The sequence below is a fragment of the Perca fluviatilis genome, chromosome 16, assembly GCF_010015445.1.
Source record: "Perca fluviatilis chromosome 16, GENO_Pfluv_1.0, whole genome shotgun sequence".
Classification (NCBI taxonomy): Eukaryota; Metazoa; Chordata; class Actinopteri; order Perciformes; family Percidae; genus Perca; species Perca fluviatilis.
The window spans coordinates 14,493,447-14,511,401 of NC_053127.1; the positions used below are offsets into that span (position 1 = coordinate 14,493,447).

General features: G+C 38.7%; 2 protein-coding genes across 2 annotated transcripts in view; both read left to right on the forward strand.

Moving 5' to 3' along the window:
- The first annotated feature begins 2,165 nt into the window (after positions 1-2,165).
- zmp:0000001268 (CYTL1 domain-containing protein) lies at positions 2,166-4,307 on the forward strand. Its single transcript, XM_039777964.1, has 4 exons — positions 2,166-2,318; positions 2,687-2,731; positions 2,995-3,141; positions 4,251-4,307. The coding sequence occupies exons 1-4, from the start codon at positions 2,166-2,168 to the stop codon at positions 4,305-4,307; spliced, it is 402 nt and encodes a 133-aa protein (XP_039633898.1).
- A 3,057-nt stretch (positions 4,308-7,364) lies between these two features.
- Positions 7,365-17,955, forward strand: part of stk10 (serine/threonine kinase 10) — a 47,410-nt gene continuing 36,819 nt past the window's right edge. The window contains exon 1 of the mRNA XM_039777701.1: positions 7,365-7,852. Within this exon, the coding sequence (XP_039633635.1) occupies positions 7,694-7,852 (159 nt within the window). The 5' untranslated portion in view covers positions 7,365-7,693. The remainder of the gene's footprint in view (positions 7,853-17,955) is intronic.

The window sequence follows — 17,955 nt, forward strand, 5'->3', positions numbered from 1 at the left end:
TTTAATGAATGAATGAAAATGTTTTGCTATACTTCAACATGATGCATAAGGACGCTGGACTTTAAGACTGCTCAGGAAGATGTAAGGAGTTTAAATGTGTGAAATTAGGCCCATCTAGTGGATACGAAAGACATGATATGACAGCGGCTGATGTTAATAGAGCTGGGGTCTTATGGAGATATAATTTACAACATAAATCACTTTCATGATCAATACAGTCAAGTTCAATCAACACCACCATCTTCCCTAATGCAGAAATGCTTCATTATGGAAACACGTTATCAGGGTACAGGCTATTAAAGCTTTTCTATTTATGATCTGGTCATTTTTTGGTCTTAGGGATTTCCATGGATTCATCCAGGCAAGGCAAGACATTTCATTACAAGGAAAAACTCAATGTGCTTTAAATTAGAATGCACACAGCAGCAAATAACATGTACAGAAGAATATAAAACATATGGTACACTTAAAAACATGCAGCAATTTCATTCCAAAGGTGCTATATACTGTATTGAGTTGGGACCCTGAGACAAAACAAAAGCCATTGTTGTGTTTTGTAAGTCACTGTGCAGCATGCACATAAGCTTTCAGACAATACCCAATTGATTCTAGGAGATAAAATGTATGGGAACAAATCTTGAGTGGTGGAAAGTAGCAAAGAACATTTACTCTTTTACTTAATATTGTACTTGATTACACTTTCTAGGTACTTTACTTTAGTATTTCCATTTTTTGGGGGGCTATAACTCTGCTTCACTACAATTCAGAGACAAATATTACACTTTTTACTCCACTACATTTATTTGAAAACTTACTTCAGTACTATCTTTGCATCTTTAGTTGAATAATGCCTAATGCATTCAACAAATAAATGATCATGTATTATTATAGGTTAAAATAAGATAAGACTATTTTATCCCTTGGGGGAAATTCATAAAGCTACTCAGCAGTAGGTAAAGTAATTAAAATTAGCACCACTTTCACCAACATTAAAATGATGTACATATGTTCTAATATTATGATATACATTATTCTGAAAGGGTCCATTCTGCATAAGTAGTACTTGTACTTTTGATGCTTTAAATATTTGTTGTACGTTTACTCGACAAGTAAAAGCACTTTTACTTGTGTAGTTTACTTGTAGCAGAGTATTTCTACATTGTGGTATTGCTACTTTCACCTAAGTAAAAGTTCTGGCCACCATCACTGCAAAACTGATTTAAGAAATACCATCCTGAATATTCCTCCTTTTCTCAGGCAAATTACTAATTAATGTCTTCCCAGTATTTGAATGTTTGGACAAAAATCAAAGCTCACTATCTTCTCGAGCAGGTGACACGGTGCCTTGCAAAAGTGTTAAACCCCCTGCTAAATCAGTAATTTCATTAGCCGATAATCTTTGAGCTAGCTAACATTTTTTGACACTATTAACACTATGATGGAACTAAACCTGAGACTTTATAAGTCACAGTAATAACCACCAATTTGACACAATGTTCTAACACTCAGCAATTTTAGTTTCTTACGTTTCAATTTGGGTTCTAATCTGCGCTGTGAAATTACCAATTTCTTCTCTGGGGACTACCAACATTAAACTTCACAACCTCACTCCTGCTCTCCCTCTGACAGATTAGATAGAGACTCCGCCAAAGGCGGGAGTCTGGCACAACCACCTCCGATTGGCCAAAACTACGTTTCTGTTAACCCTTTCCTTGACTGGGGAACAGGTGCATAGCATTGGTGACAATGACACAGGATATTAAACCTGTTTCAAGCCCTTTGAACCTGTAATAGTTTGTCCTCTGTCACTAACAGACATGTTCGCAAACTCTAATTTGAAGCACTAAAATTGATTAAAAAAATTAAATGAAATATTTTTTTTTATTAGTATTATTATAATGTTTAGGGGGGCTGAGATGAAATTTAGTGGGCCCTAGTAGGGTCTAAAATCGCCAATGTTCTCGAGCCTGCTTTGATTCCTCCTTAAAGATCAGTGCTGTCTTATCTGACACAGTGGGTTGTCGCCTGTCATTCTTCTGGAGTTGCATAATTATTTTGGAGTAAACAGAGGGTGTGTTAAATTCGGTCCACATGCATACGTGGCTGCATGTGTACATCAGTGACACAGACAAAGGTTCAGTTAGTGCAGTAGGTGTAAGTGAGTCATGTTCATCTTTAACCACTTGTTGCTTGTTTCGTCTTTGGTGCCGCTGGCACTGAGCTACCCTTTCTACCCACCAACATGCTACACCAAGGTGCTGAGCATGGCACGAGAGCTCACCCAGTGGGCTGCAGATTTGAAGAGGGACCCTGAAACTGTAAGTTAGCTGCTGTGTTGCAACACTAAAGTTGTATTTTGCATATATTCTTAAATGGTCTTGTTGACATATAGTATGTGTACTTGTTTGTTGTTTATCTAGTATGTTTTTATATATTGTACTAAGGACCACATTAGAGATAATAGTTATTTTATTCCTTCATGTATTATCTAGATACAGATATGCAGCAATTTAGTTTCATCCCATCAAATCAAAACATTGTGGGTTAAATTTAAACACATTTTAGTAAGGTTCAATTTAGTAATGTGAGACACCTGGGATTTCTCAGAGAAGGGATGGGTGTTAAAACATTAGATTGTCCTGCCAATGTTGCATTTTTAAAACTTCATTTTGTTTTTTGCATCCAGAGTTACTGCATGGCACACATGCCAGATCTCTACCTTGATGTCCATGTAAGTATGACTCCAAATTCCCCACGATTGTAACAAAAAAGCTACTTAACTTACACTAGATTGGATTTGTTATTATTGGACATAATTGGCATATGGGAATTTACATATTTGAAAAGTAACCAGGGTTTAAATTCCAGTTACTTTTCTTCAATGTTTATCTTTCACACTCTATTTTCTTACACTAACATCTGTGGAATTTCGACTGAAAACCTCAGCTGTAAATCAAGCACAGGCACACTAATTGCTACTCACGCCGAATGCAGAATGCCTGTGTGATGTCCAAAATGAGGACCTACATCTCCCTGGTGGAAGGCCTGCGAGATCGCCGCTGCTCTTACACCAGAGAAGTGAGAAAGCTGGGTGTCACTCTGAGACAGCTCTTCATCATCATGTCAGAGAAATGTCACGGGGTAAGACAAGACCCAAGGTCTAGATAAATGTAACACAGTGAGACTCAAATAGTGCCTACCAAATCTGGTAGGACACCAAGTAAAGCCCAGTGAAACATCTGGTGGAAAATACAGGGATTTGTCTTTTGTCATTGGGAGTGTACCATTCTTGCAGTGGCTGCAGACGTTAAAGGCCCTTATAGGCATTGCCTCATTTGTGCATTGGAAAGTATGCTAATGTCGCAAAATGAATATGTTAAAGATTAATTTATATTAAAAAAAAACACCTGTAGGCTTACATTAAATCAGTTTGCACAGAAATTATTTTTAGTACATTATATAAACTTTTAATGGAGTACAAAATGTGCTTTTTCTGTGAATAGAAAAAGTAAAAGTTGTAGTAGTTCCTCTAAGATGCCCAGTTGTTATTCCTTTGTTCCCCATCTTGTTTTCTTCCACTGTACCTACATTTAAGTACCAGTAACCGGTATTTATTTTATTGGTATTTCAGATAAATGAAAGAACTGTCCATTAATGCATATTTTTAAGTCACGTATTACTGATCACCTATCTATATCTACTGTATGAAAGCTGATGAGATGCGTTCAACGTGACTGTCGGTTAATGGGTCAGTTCCACAGGATTAAACATGGTTTATGATGCAGATTATAAAAAAAACATTCAGTTCTCTGTGGATGCTTGAGCCTTCTCTGTTACTGCTCAGGAGAGTAGGAGAACTGTTACTGTAAGTCAGAACGGTGTTGGTCTGCGCTTGGTTTTCCATAACAGACTGACATGACCTGTCTGTGAAGACCAGGCCACAAAGTCTCGACAAAGGGTTAGGGTTAAATCATTTTAATTACGGTCATTTCGGTTATTTTTTACCTCTAACCTCTAGACAGTTATACTGGAAATACAGTATAAGTGTAAGAATAGGCATGTCATGTGATGATTTTCTTTTGAGGATTTTTATTTGTACCTGCAGTTTCAATTCAGATAACAATGCATTTAATATGAATGCACATGAAACTGAGCTGCTAACAACATGGGAACTATCAATCCTGAATAAAGGTCTCATTCAATCACATGCTTCACCTAAAAACGTCCATATTATCTTCATTTTTTTATAGGACTTGGTGTTCACAATCTATGACTGTGCTGCGCTGGAGCGCTATCCTGGATTCTGAGATGACATATATATATATATATTTATATATATATAACTGTCTGATGGCAATACAGTCCTTCTATGTGCATTCTTCAAACATGTGCAATGACTGAAAGAAACAAGACTGATGTAAAGTTGAAATCTATGGTAACTATGGCTTGTGTTACTAAAAATGTACTCTGTTTTCTGACTATAATGAGATTTATTGCCACTAATTATCACATCTTATGGAATCTGATTGAGTAAACATTTCATGTAATAAACTTTATTAAAACGCCTTTGTTATTCTCCTTTAATAGGATGTGTACAAGTGTACTTCAAGATCTTTGCTCATTAACTACCCATAATAAACAATATTTTGGGCACAAGTATGGCTCTACAAAACAACAAATGTAATTCATTCAACACACAATGTATATTAAGGGTGTGTAAAAAAATCGATTCACATTCGTATCGCGATTTAAGCTCTACTGATTCAAAATTGAGTCATAGAATTCCATTATTTTTTTATTTAATTGTATGTCTATGTCTACTGCAATCACATGGGAAAAGTAACTACATTTACATACTGTGACGCGCGTATCTGTGAATTTAATCGGAAATCGTTTTTGAATTGAAAATCGATTTTCAATCGAATCTTCAGCCTAAAAATCAATATGGAATCAAATCGTGACATTTTATGAATCGTGCACCCCTAATGTATATCTTAGCAAATGTATTATTTCCACCTGGGATTTTCCTCCTGTGACACGTTAAAAGGTTTGCAGTGACAAAAGATATATTGTTGTGAAATTCTGGGTTGTGAAATTTCTTAATCGTCATCATCCATCTTTTATTGTTGTGTGAATGGATCAAAATGACTTAAAGTCAACAGGCACTTCAGTGATCTCAGAGGGAGAGAAAGTGTACCAATGGAGCTTAATTAAGTTGGACAGTTTTATAGTCATAAGAACTGTACAAAGTACACACATATACAGTACAGTGGGGACAAGTCATTAGTGTGAGTGTTAGTAGGAACCTCTGTGGGCTTGTATGGACTTGCATGAGCCCGTTCTCTTCACTGTAGGATCTTTAGGGATTTACAGGAGTTGTGATGAAGTCTCTCTTTCACTTTGTGTCTTGAATCCAAAGTAACATAACAGAACGTTTAACAAAGTTATTGGTTTTGCAATAAGTTGGAACTTAGATAACATGACATATTTGCCTAAAATCGATACATATGAAATCAAATCACCTCTAATTAAAGTGAAAAATATCCTGAAACTGCTGTGTTTTCCAACTCATTTAAACAGCTCACTGCCACCAATGGTCTTTTCCATAATTTGTTATTTGGCAGTTAATTGTTTGGCTAATCTAGCCATAGAACTGAGAGAAAATTACTCGTGCAAATTAGTAGGTGAATGAAGGTCAGTGAGTTTCATTCTAGAGAGCTTTATGCACTCTGAAGGAAAATCCTATCTGAAGTTTATTGACAAATATGACATCCTCCTTAAATTTCAGTATTGATTTGAGTTTCATTTTAATGACAACAATCATTTATACAGAGTACAATGGATCAGTCGCTCTTCTGAAAGTGACTTCTCAGACTTCCCGCTCACACACATTTTCCTCCTCCACCTGAGGTTTATAACATGAAAATTGTACATCAGACATGTTGTCAAAAAATATCTTAACCTTCTCCTTTTGTCCCCAATTCTATAACTGTTCTTGTGCTATTAAAACCCTGAGGTTTTTAAGGCCAACCTGAGTGACGGAGACTCAGTTGAAATAGTGAAAGCAGGTTCTAGTTGATTAGAGTGTAAGTGAGAGATGAATGTGAATATACAAAAACAGCACAAAAGAAGAGACAATCCCTCACACTGATTATTTAGACTCCATGTTCAGATGCCGTTGCTGAGTTGTAGTTGTAGTTGAAGTTTCTCAGATGGTCAGCCTAATGGCCAAAAGGTTATAAAAACATCAGACATAAAATAACTGTTAAAGGTCACAGCAGCACAGAGCACAACTTTTAATACCCAATACACTAAATGAAAGTGGATAAATCATACACCCCATGATCATATTTAGCCTAGTTATCTGCGCTTGTTAATCCTTCATTTAAACAGGTCATGCTACGCGTAGTTTAAAAGCATTAGACCAACAAACACAATTTTAGGACATAATGAACAGTCAGTACGCCACTGTCATCACATAGGGCCGCAAGTTATTATTTTCAAAATTGATTAATATGCTTTTTCATTAATTCAAAATGTTTCTATTTTCCCACAGCCCAAGGTGATGTCTTCAAATTGCTTGTTTTTCTTCTTCTGCCAAACAGTATATTACCCAATCATATTTCATTTTAAATGATATCAACCATGGAAGCAGCAAAACATCACATCTAAGAAGTTAAGAACGAAGAATGTTTGTCATTTTTTTTTTGCTTGATTAATCACTTAAACGATTACTCCGTTATGTCTGTCAACTCATTTCCTGTCGATCATTTCAGCACAAATAATGCATTCATCGTCTGACTGCCTTGTCTCACTCATGTGGTTTTGTGGTTCCAGTTTACTGAGCAGAATGTGCCACCAGAGGGCGATATAACCCTGCCTGTACAGGCGAAGAGCAGGTTAGTTGAACCAGCATGTAGTTTAAATGAAAAGAGAATAACAGTGCAGGAAAAGTAACATTTTTGATACTACTGATTAAGGCATTTTAAATTTTTCAGAAAACTAAACTTTAATAAAGTATCACCCAAAGTCTGAGTCTCTTGTTTGCGGTTTAATAAAAAAAAGCAAACCCATAACCAATATTATTATACACTACGCAGTATGATGTAAAAGCTCAGTAAGCTGGGATCACAATGCGTTCATAACTGCATTCCACAGAGCTCGACTAGAAGTTTAGTTAGTGGCACAGCTGTTTAAATTGTCAGAGGACACGCCCAGCACCGACCCGGACATGAAGTCCTTAATGCCTCAACAATGCGAAAGTGACGACGACTTGTTCTTTGAAAGAAACTACATTTCCATGACGGCAGTGGGAGGGTTGTTGAGAAACAAGGTGGGGCGTTTTACGCAACTAGTTGCCCAGGCGGCAGGCTGTCAGACAGACAGACAGGCGTTTACTCCATCGCGTTTCCAGCAGCAGGTGGTCACCGCGCGTCCAGCATATATAGCCTAACCGCGGTTTGTGAATGGGATTATGAGCGCAGAGCCTTCAGAGCACCTGGTTGTGATGGACGGAGTACAATAACTTCTTTGAACTTGCTCGGCTCTCTTTTGATTTTCTCTTGAACGCGGAAAGTAAAGATTGACAATTTGGTATTGTGTTTTTGACGGGCTGCGCGTCTCCGCGTGCGTAGAGTCTTCTGATTTTTTTAATTATTTTTTTTCCAAGCTGAATGTTGTTGCGTTATAAATAATGGCCTTCGCTAGATTCAGCAGAATACTCCGTCTGCCCACTATTGAGATCAAAAAGAAAGTGAAGCAGTACGAGCACGTTCATCGGGACATCAATCCTAATGACTTATGGGAAATTATTGGCGAGCTGGGCGACGGTGCGTTTGGAAAGGTCTACAAGGTGAGTGATTTTAAAGACACGAGGCACCTGGCAAACTGGCCATACAAGTGTAGTGATACACCCTGTTTGTAGTTCTTAAACTGTATTCATAAGTTGCCCACCTGTCGCCAACTTCAGTAACACTCTGTTGTGTTAGAAAAGTTTACTGAGTAGTTAAAGTGCTCTGCCATGTCTTCCAAAAGTCACTTTCGTGTTCCTTCAGAAAGATTATCAGTTTGTGTGTGAAATATTGTAAATTATAAACTGCAGTTCATACATCACTTTGCTTTTTAAGTTTTGTGCATCACGATAGAAACAACACTATATGTCCCATAGCCCACATTCTTAGAATATAGCCTTAGCCTACAGGCTATAGGTGTGAACATCTTCCGATCTGCTGTGGGTGCTTCACCTTCCCAGCATTGCTGAGACTATGATAAATATGTCAACTATGTGGTTGATCCACTCAGGCAGTCACCATACTGTAGCTTTGTGTTTTGTGGGTGAAAGGTTTTACCTGTTTAGACAAATAATCATTTTTTATACTGATGTTAGTCAAGGATTCACGTTCTCCTCCTGAGATCCATTTCGTCTTCAGTTGTATTCCTTTTGTGAGTGCCTTGTTGAAGTTAATTGTTTTCTCTCTTAAAATCGTCATAGTTTTCGTAAAAGAGACCACTGACTTATCTTGTGATTTCCTGCAAATTACCTCTGCGGTACAGAAGGTTTATAGAAAAATCTTCACACACCCACCCGACTCCCCCACTCCTCGCTGAGAATCCAGTGTCAAACAGTCACGGTGACAGTGAAAGCACTCTTCATTAGTTCTGTCCACTCCTCTCCAACTTTAGCAGCAGCAGTAGCACTTTTGGCTCAAAGGCGTTATTTAATCAGGATCTGTTGGCTGGTCAGTCCCCTCTGTGAAGCATGGCACAGGCGCTCTGTGTGTGCACTGCCCAGAGGAGCACAGTGAAAGTCTTTGACACAGCAGGGGCCTCAGTGGAAGAAGTGATGCCTTACCAGAGGTCTGCGTGGAACAGAAAATGTAGTCTTTTTAAAGGACTCCACCTTATTTAGGTATTTTGTTTTTACTGGACAGTATAGGCCTACATGCAGGGCGTTGGGGAATGAAAGAAGACATTGGAAGATGAGTCTCAGTTGAAAGGTGACTTGTACTGTTTGTTGCACTGAAATAAACTTGTTCATTCTTGCTTATGTAGCCACAGGTGAATTAAACGTTATGTAAGTTGTCCTATAATGTATCTTTTGATCAGAGCGAGCATGTGAGGAGTCATGTGGCTATAGCCTTTTGACGACGCAGAGAAAATAACACAAAAACACAAAGTGAAGCGATCAGTATACCATGAACACAAACAATGCTTTCAGTTTGCTTCGAACAAGCTGAGGGGCTGACATAATGAACAGTCAGTACTGAACAGATTCCTTGAATTTTACTGTGCAGAGGCATACACTGTTCAAACCAAGGACAAACTAAAAGGACCGATGATTTGCAGCTTATCGTCGTGTTGAATAACGTTCCACTTGAATAATTGGCAAGCTTTCTGACATGTTATGTGTCTCCCCACTATGTTTTCCCTTTCTTATACAAATGTCCTCTCCTTGAGTGGGCTGGAGGAGGACAGCTCCACACCTGCATCTGTCAGATGGAGGGAAGGGAGGCAGAGTGGGAGCAGATAATGGCCATGAGAGGAAATTGTGGGACTGCATCAGGGGACGATTTCCTCTAACAGCTCCCGAACCTCCAAAATCAGATTGTCTGTGGGAGGGAGAGCTTCAAGTGGTGTATCGCACATGTTTTCCGTTGTTAAAGTCTTTGATAGAGCAGGCCTGAGAGAGAGGAGGGAGGGGGGTGGCTCAATATCTCCGTCACAAGTGAAATCAGCAGAAGAGCAATACTGATTATCTCTTCCATAAAAAGAGAGTTTTAGTTTGTCATTTGCACCTGGCCAGGAGCCCTGCTCGTTTCCGACATGTGTCTTTAAGATTAAGCACAGGCCTCTTTAATTGTACAGTGTTGGTTGAGAGCACAGAGTACTCCTGTCAAACTGACTCTCTAAAGGTTAATGTCACCATTGGGAGAACAACAACTCACTTTGTTGCGTAAGGGGAGTGTTGAGGACAAATCGAGCCGTGTGCGTGTTTATATCACAATAACACTGTGACTTTGCCCTTTTATCTCCTCCGACTTCTAAAAGATATACACAATGAAAAATTGCTCTAAAACTGCTGGACATTGTTTTGATTTTTAAATGGTCACATGCCAGAAAGCTTAACAACCGCTGGTTTACTGTGTGACTAGTTCACATCCTGAAACTCAAAGACTTCTAAGTCTTTATTTGTATGAATGAGTGACAACAAATGAAAATTATTTTTATTGCGCATGCTTTTTGATTAAATAGTTTTTTGGAGCATAATTCACTAAGAATTTCAAATGAAAACTTAAAAGTGGCTATATGTAACTTTCAGTTTGTGTTGATTCTAGCGGCCGCTTTAGACAAAAGCGGTAGTGTTTTTTACCACACCTGCTGTCGCAAAGGTCTTTACGGTGCTGTATTGCCCACTGTATATTACTGAGTTAGCATTACTGGGAGGTCATATAGTCATGATGAATGTTTTGCTCAACCAGAAAATCATTAATTTACAATAAGAGAATACGTTTCAGATGCATCGTTGCATTTCAAGTGTTGCATACGGTAACTTAGCCTACTTTGGATGTATCGTGAGCTAAACCAGATAACGTTGGCACTGTGTCACGAGCCAAAGCATTTAGAGTTTGTTGTAGCAACCAACTTAATAGTAACTTTGATTTATATAGGGCATTTCATTAAACCCAAGGACGCTTTACACAAGTACAGGGGGACAAGGGAAAAGAAAATAGTAAGCCAACACAAACACGGACTAAAGGCTCTGACACACCAACCCGACGGCTGACCTTCGGCAGAAAAGGCAGTCGGACTGACTGCCTCCCCGAGTTGGTCAAAAAAGTGCGTCGGAACACACCGAAGCGACGCCGACTTGAACGTACTTTCTGCGAGTGCACGAGACGTAATACGTCTCCATAACAGCAGGTGGCAGCTGATTGGACGAACGCGTCACATGGGTCTGGCATCTCCCGACTTTCAAAGCCAGACCATAATGGCGGCTCGTTCGGAATACAGTCTCATATTTTCCGAAAATATTTCACCGAAACGTGTTTCTGGAAACATTTTTAAGCGAAAAATAGGCCATGCAGTTGCTGAATCTGTCTTTATTTCAGATCGACAAAGGTCAGTTTAAAAGATTTTCGTCAGATTTTGAGAGCCGTTAGTCAGGCTCATCCCGCTCGTCATTTCCAGGTTAGCACGCCACCAATCAGATTGGTCATTGAGTCCGACTTCCCGCCTTCCGATACAACATGTCAAATCGGCCCAAATGAAGGCCGATGGCCAATCCGACTGACGATGGCACAGAACACACCAAACAGACTCGAGTCGCTGACCTCGCCAGACTGTCCGACGGCCGACAATTGGGTTGGTGTGTCAGGGGCTTAAAAGGAATAAAATGTCCGCGCTAAATTGAAGGGGAATGTAATTTAATGTCTGCTACTGACGTACAACCACATTGCGCAGACTAAAGTTATTTTATGAATGAAATCGACATATTGCATACCTGAGGGCCTGTAGAATCATCTACAATCCCATAATTGTAATCTGTTGAAAGACCGACCAAGTGTGACTCTGGGTTTTGCCCGTTGTCTTTCACTTTCCCTTTTAGCTTTTAGTTGTTCTTCGTTTAAATTCCTTTGTGTCTATGATGGCCCTCCTTCAGTATCAGCCATAACTACAACATATATGTAACTTCTAAATACAATTAAAATACAGTTAGGCCTATATGAAGAAATCTCCTGCTACCCTTTACCTGGCTGGATACAATAAACACAGGCTTGTCCGGTGTTTCGCTAAAATCTGTGACCTGTCAGAATGTGTGCTCTGTAGTGCTGTCTACCTGCTGTAAATCATTTTGTGACTTTGCGGGAAAAATCGCACCTGGGCAAAGGAATTAATAAAAACCATATAAAACTAGCCTTCTTTTCACTGTTTTTTTTTTTTTAGAATCTAATACATAGAACAAATTAAGAATTACAAAGACAAAACAAGCTTCAAACACCCCCACCCACCCCTACCACCCTCCCATGTATTCACACCACAATCACCACCACATTCAACTCACACATTCGTAGTGTTTTAACAAAAAAAAAAACAAAAAAAAACACTATAAAAAAAAAAAGCACAAAGAAAACAAAATAAAAAAACGACAAAAGAAAAAAAATTAATATAAATCAATCCTCTAATTCAAGTAAACAAACATTCCATTTCTTTTCATGTTCAATTATTCTGTTGTTATTCGTTGCTATGATTGTTTCCAGCATATGCTGATGATAAACTCTATTCTTAAAGTGTTTTATACATACATTTGATGTAGTTTTAGCTTTAAAAATAAACATTTTACCTATCAAAACAATCATATTCAAAAAGTGATTACATTTACCCTCATATACACATAACAAAACATTCTGAGGTGTGATTCGCAAAACAATATCCATAGACCTTAACCATATCTGTATCTTTGTCCAAAATTTAGCCACATGCGGGCAAAATCCCCACAGAACCTGCAACAAGGGTCTTTTTCTATCTGCCACTTAACCAGAGACTTTTTTGTTGCAATAATTTTATAAAAGATTTTAAGTTGAAATATTCTGGAATATGAATCAATTGTAGTTCTATAAATTGTTTTAAAGTAATCTTTCCACAAAATTGGTTCATTAAATTCGTCTTCCCAAAACAAGCAGGTTCTGTGTGGAAAAAGTGCAGTGCCTGTGATATTTACTTTCCAAATATATATTATTTTATTTATCTTTGCACCAGATAACCATTTTAAACATCTTATTCTTTTCACTGTTAGTCTCGTTTGCTGTTGCAGGTCATTTATGATCATCAGATGGAACTCACAGTTTCAGAAGCATTTAAAAGTTACAGATAGTCACTGTAATATATGTTCACTCAAAAAAACAACAACCTTGGTACAAATGATTTTCCCTAAATGCCGTAGGACATAATTTGACAAAATAAACCAACCAAATTTGTATTCATATTCATTTTTAAATGCCGGAACATGGTGTAAGAGCCTCACAGAAGAAAAAGCATGTAAACAAGCTGTCACCGGGTTACCGTATCACTGTCAACCATTGGTGTGGTGGTTACACGCAGTACAGGAAAAAAAACAAGAATGCAGTGTTGTTAATTGTACATTGTTTGCAATTTTGGCTACAAGCTGACATTCTATGATTGCTTCAGCCCAGGACCTACATTTGAGAAGTGCAGCATCCGCCTTGGGTCCTTGACATACTGCTTAAAATGTTGCGCCACGTTGTGCAGACCCCACCCACAATACTGTGGTGAACCATTCTCCCTGTAGGGTCTTCATTGCCATCATAACTACTTAAGTCTCTCTCATACTTAAAGTCATAACAAGAGAATGTCTCATTTCCTGTTCACCCAGTGTGTCAAAGGATGTTTTTTATCTGTCTATGCATGCTTGCACTTGTTGGAAAGAGCGTGAATGTGTGTGGAGTTTGGCTGCAACTGAAGCATGTAAACAGAGGAGTTGCATTGTTCCCCTCACTAATTAATGGGCCACGTGCCGCTTAGCACATTGCCCTGCTGCCGACGGTTATGGCTAAGGTTTCCATAGATGCAAGCAGGTTGTAAGTTTATGCTCTGTCAAATTGCCATTGAAGGATTAAACCATGGTGCATTTTATCTCTGTTGGTCTGTGATGTAAAAAGAGAGTGGACTTAAACTGCGGCAGAGGACTTGTTTGTGTAGTAAGCCACGTACTGTAAAAGTAGTGCATTACTCTTGATCAAGATGAACAACAATTATGTATATAATCAGATTCATCCCTTGCTCCGTTATGGACAGGCAACTGTGTCTGTGAAAAGCGCTATATAAATTAAATTTTATTTTGAAACCCAAATTGTTTTTTGTTTTTTTTTAAATAATTCATACACATTCGGTTTGAATAATGGGTCATTTCAGAACCGGCCCAGTTTCTCGGGCCTCTGAAGATATTTACTACCAGGCCAGATGTTGTTGTCAACCTGGATTGCTTAATAACTAGTTGACTTGCAATGACAGATGGTGGAATGAGCGAAAGGCTACAGGACTTCTAACATGATTACCCTCTTCAGACAAGTGAAAGAGAACACACACTTGGGTGTCATCAGTGAGGGGGAGGGGCACAGGTTGTAACATCCTCTTTGTAAAGGAAATGTTTATGTGAAATACCACAGACTTACTTTAGAATATGGCAGTGCCACGAAGAAGACGTATGTTGAAGTGCCTTTAGTGTGATCATCGTCAGACTGGGTCTAATCTCAGCGACCAGCTGGGCCCACAGCGCCTGATAGCAGCCCTGTTGAGTGGGCGTGGGCTCAACATGCTGGGAGTCATTGTGATGACTTATTATTGGCTCATAGTCATGGGCCTGTGACAAACTGCTGGTTGAGGACTTTTGTGAGCATTGTAACCGTGTCATTCACTTGGAAGTTGTGTTTTTTTGGATCACATCTAGACCGTTGCACTGAATAATCTGGCATCTTGCAATACCTGTCTGAGCATGGTTTTAGCAGCACACTCTAACCAGGAGCGTGCAAACCCTCCAATCTGTTGTTACTTGTTTTGTATACTGTAAACTGTAGTCAGGATGTGGATCTCCTCTGTACTGATATTCATGCTTTGGAAATATTGTGCAAGGCCTTGCATGAGTGATTAAAGAAAGTAGTGTAAAAGGGGGTTATTTTCTTTCAAGGCTCTTTGTGGCATATCATGATTTACTACCTCACTGACCTGCTTTGTACTTGGGACCTTCAGTTCAAGGTTTTGAATATGGGACATTTTGCAGTGCTGATCAGAACTTTCACATCCTAAAAAGACTCATTGCTCTGTCTTGGGGATAGAGCAATGAGTCACAGACACCAGAGACGGATGCAATGCTTTCTTTGTCTCTTTTTAAGGTTGGGGTTACTGTTGGCCATAAGATCAGGTGTGAAGTTCACATTTCTACGCAAATCTCTATGAAGTATTTAGTTTTAGTCCCTTTATTGCACAGTAGGTTGAAAGTAAACCAAGATTAATAACTGAACTATTTTAGTTCGTTTTTTAGGTAGTTAGTAGCACTGACAAATTCAACCCTTACCCTCAAAAACAGACCCCTGATTAGGCATTATACAAATTGATATAATATAGCAAATAATAAACCATGATTAAACAGGTTATCAAGCTTTCCATAGTCATGGTAGTATTCAAAGAGTCACATCAATTGCTGCATTATAATACACTATCCGAGTAATCCCTTCTAATTTCCTTTTATAGAGACTTGATATCTTTTGATAAGTATTCTTATTATGTCATTTAAAAAATGTCTATCGACCTTTAAACTCATGTTTTTTTTTTGTTTGTTTTTTTACTGCATTATATTTGATTGATGATCAGTTCTAGGGTCTTTTTTATGAGAATTATTAAACTAATTTAATTCACAAATGTTTGTCTACAGATGTCCCTCTCAAGCTGCATACATCCCCAACAATCTCCACCAAGAAGTCGATTTAGTGAATGAATCAAACTGAAACTGTAGAAGTGATGGAGACCTTTCCCCTCCCACCCACATTGGAAATTTCTCTCGTGGTTATTACTACAGAAACTTGACAAATATTTACTCCTTCTATTTGTGTTCACAGCATGTCACTTCTCTGACACAATGTAATATAACAAGACAAAAAAAAAAAATCCTACTTTGTCCAACAAATCAGTAGCCTACATGTAGCTGTTTAGCATACTTGACTTGACTTGTGCACCTTGTTGATCTGAATGAGAGATCATCACTTCCACGGGCGTCTGCTGTCAGAGGTGAGGTTTTATTAGCTGCTGTCATTATGAGGAGCTGAGAACCGCATTCCTGTTAGCAGACACACAGGGAGAGCCTACAGGGGAGGGGCGGTTCACAGGTTTATGATGGGGCAAAGGTCTAACATATACACACATTCCCCTGAAGGGGCTTGTGAGTGTGTGTTGGGAGAAACTATAACACCGTATACAAGCCGAAAATACACGTCAGCATGTGGTATGCTTATTCAACCTGGAGGTGACTGACCCCTGGAGGGGACTGACCCCAGAGTAAGGTCTGCGTTATTGGTTACAAGAGGTCATCTGGTCCATTCATTCTTATGGTTAACTATTCATTATTCTTTTCAGGCTACAGTCTAAATAGGTAAGGATTCATTAAAAATAGATGTTGAGAATATATTGTATTTTAATTTTTTTTAGGTTGCCATTTTCAAACTGGCTGAGCTAAATCTGGCTCATTTACAGTTGCTTTGCTGTTCATTAATGAGCGTTGTCCCTGTTAAAAGAATAAATAAATGAAACGAGAAGCTGGTGGTAATTATTTTTATATATATATTTTTTTTTTATATTTCCGGTTATTTTTAGGTTTGAAGTCATAACTCGCCATAGGCTTCTTTTTCCATTTTGAGTGTGATCCAAAGCAGTTCTTTTAGGCCAACACACCTGCAATAATCATTAATGCCTCACCCTCAGTCAACACAGATACAGTATTAAACATTATTATTCACAGCTTGATTCATTTTGAAAAGACTGTCTGAATACCGAATCACACACACACACACACACACACACACACACACACACACACACACACACACACACACACACACACACACACACACACACACACACGGCTGGAAGCGTGCGCTTTTATGCGCGTGTGTTTGCTTATCTGACACAGCAGCCAGTGTGCTTATTGGTTACGGATTGTGGCCTTCAGACAGACTGTTACTGAAAACAGATGGATAAATATACATGACAGATGGGGGGGGGGGGGAGATATACAGGCAGGGATGACAGACAAATTTAGTGAGGGAGACAAAAGATGTGCAGTGTGGTAGACGATGAATGATGAGGCAGGATGGGAGAGAGGTGTGCTGTACGTATGCCAAAATAAGAGGATTAAAAACAGAAAAAACTATGTAAGATGTTAAAAAAGGTTAGATTATACTCTGGGAGATGGATACAAATGCATGCAGATCAACTGATGGATGATTGATAGAAAAACATAAGGAAACTAGAGAAAACAGATGTCCAAACATGTAGGTTTTGTCCTTTTCTATTTAAATTGCAATGAAATGCAAATTGTGTTTTTATAATGGGATTTGGTAGGCGTCGATGAGCACTTGAGCTATAATCTTCATTTGTGTTTCCATTGTATTTATTTAGATAGTTAAATATGTCCTTTCACACTGCAATATAAAATATTGTATTTTAGGTGTTAGTCAGTTGATACGTACTTGTACTTTTCAGTTTTTAAAGTCTCTAGCATTTTGCTGTGTCAGTCTCTACGGCTTTTATTTAGTTCCCGGTGGTCTGTGCCACAGCTTATATGTGGTAAAATAATACTATGTGGAGTCATTTACTAAATTAGAAGAGGACTTGCAGATGCTTGAAATGTACAATGGCACTACATTTTGGTCTTTTTTTAGGCAATGTGTTGAAGAGTGTGCCTGTTCTTCTGCCAGGTTGGGTCCTCGAAGTAATCCTTTTGCACTTAACCTACATGAAAGCCAAGTCACTAATGAACAGGAAAATGGCCAGGCAGGGAGCGAGCGAGACAAGCTGCATGACTGAGCAGAAACAAGTCCTCCTCATCTCCATGGAAACCAGACCCCAAACAAAGCTGAAGACTGTTGTTGTCCTCCTGGAGGAGAGTTAGAGAGAGTGAAGAGTCAGTGGGTTAGAAGCAGTGAAGCGTTGTTTTCTCTTGGGATGGCTACAGAAGCTACAGTGTGTAGTGGACTGTATTCCTACTTCTTCAGTGGTGAGGTTGTGAACAGTTATTAGGTAATAATTCAGTGATTTTCTGTATAACTTGCTGACATCTGCCATTTCTGCGTTCTTTTTAGTTTTCTTGTCACATTATTTTGTCACGTGTAGACAAACTGAGAATAGGTGCCTTGTGTGCCAACTGGTAATCATCCCTATAAAGCTGAA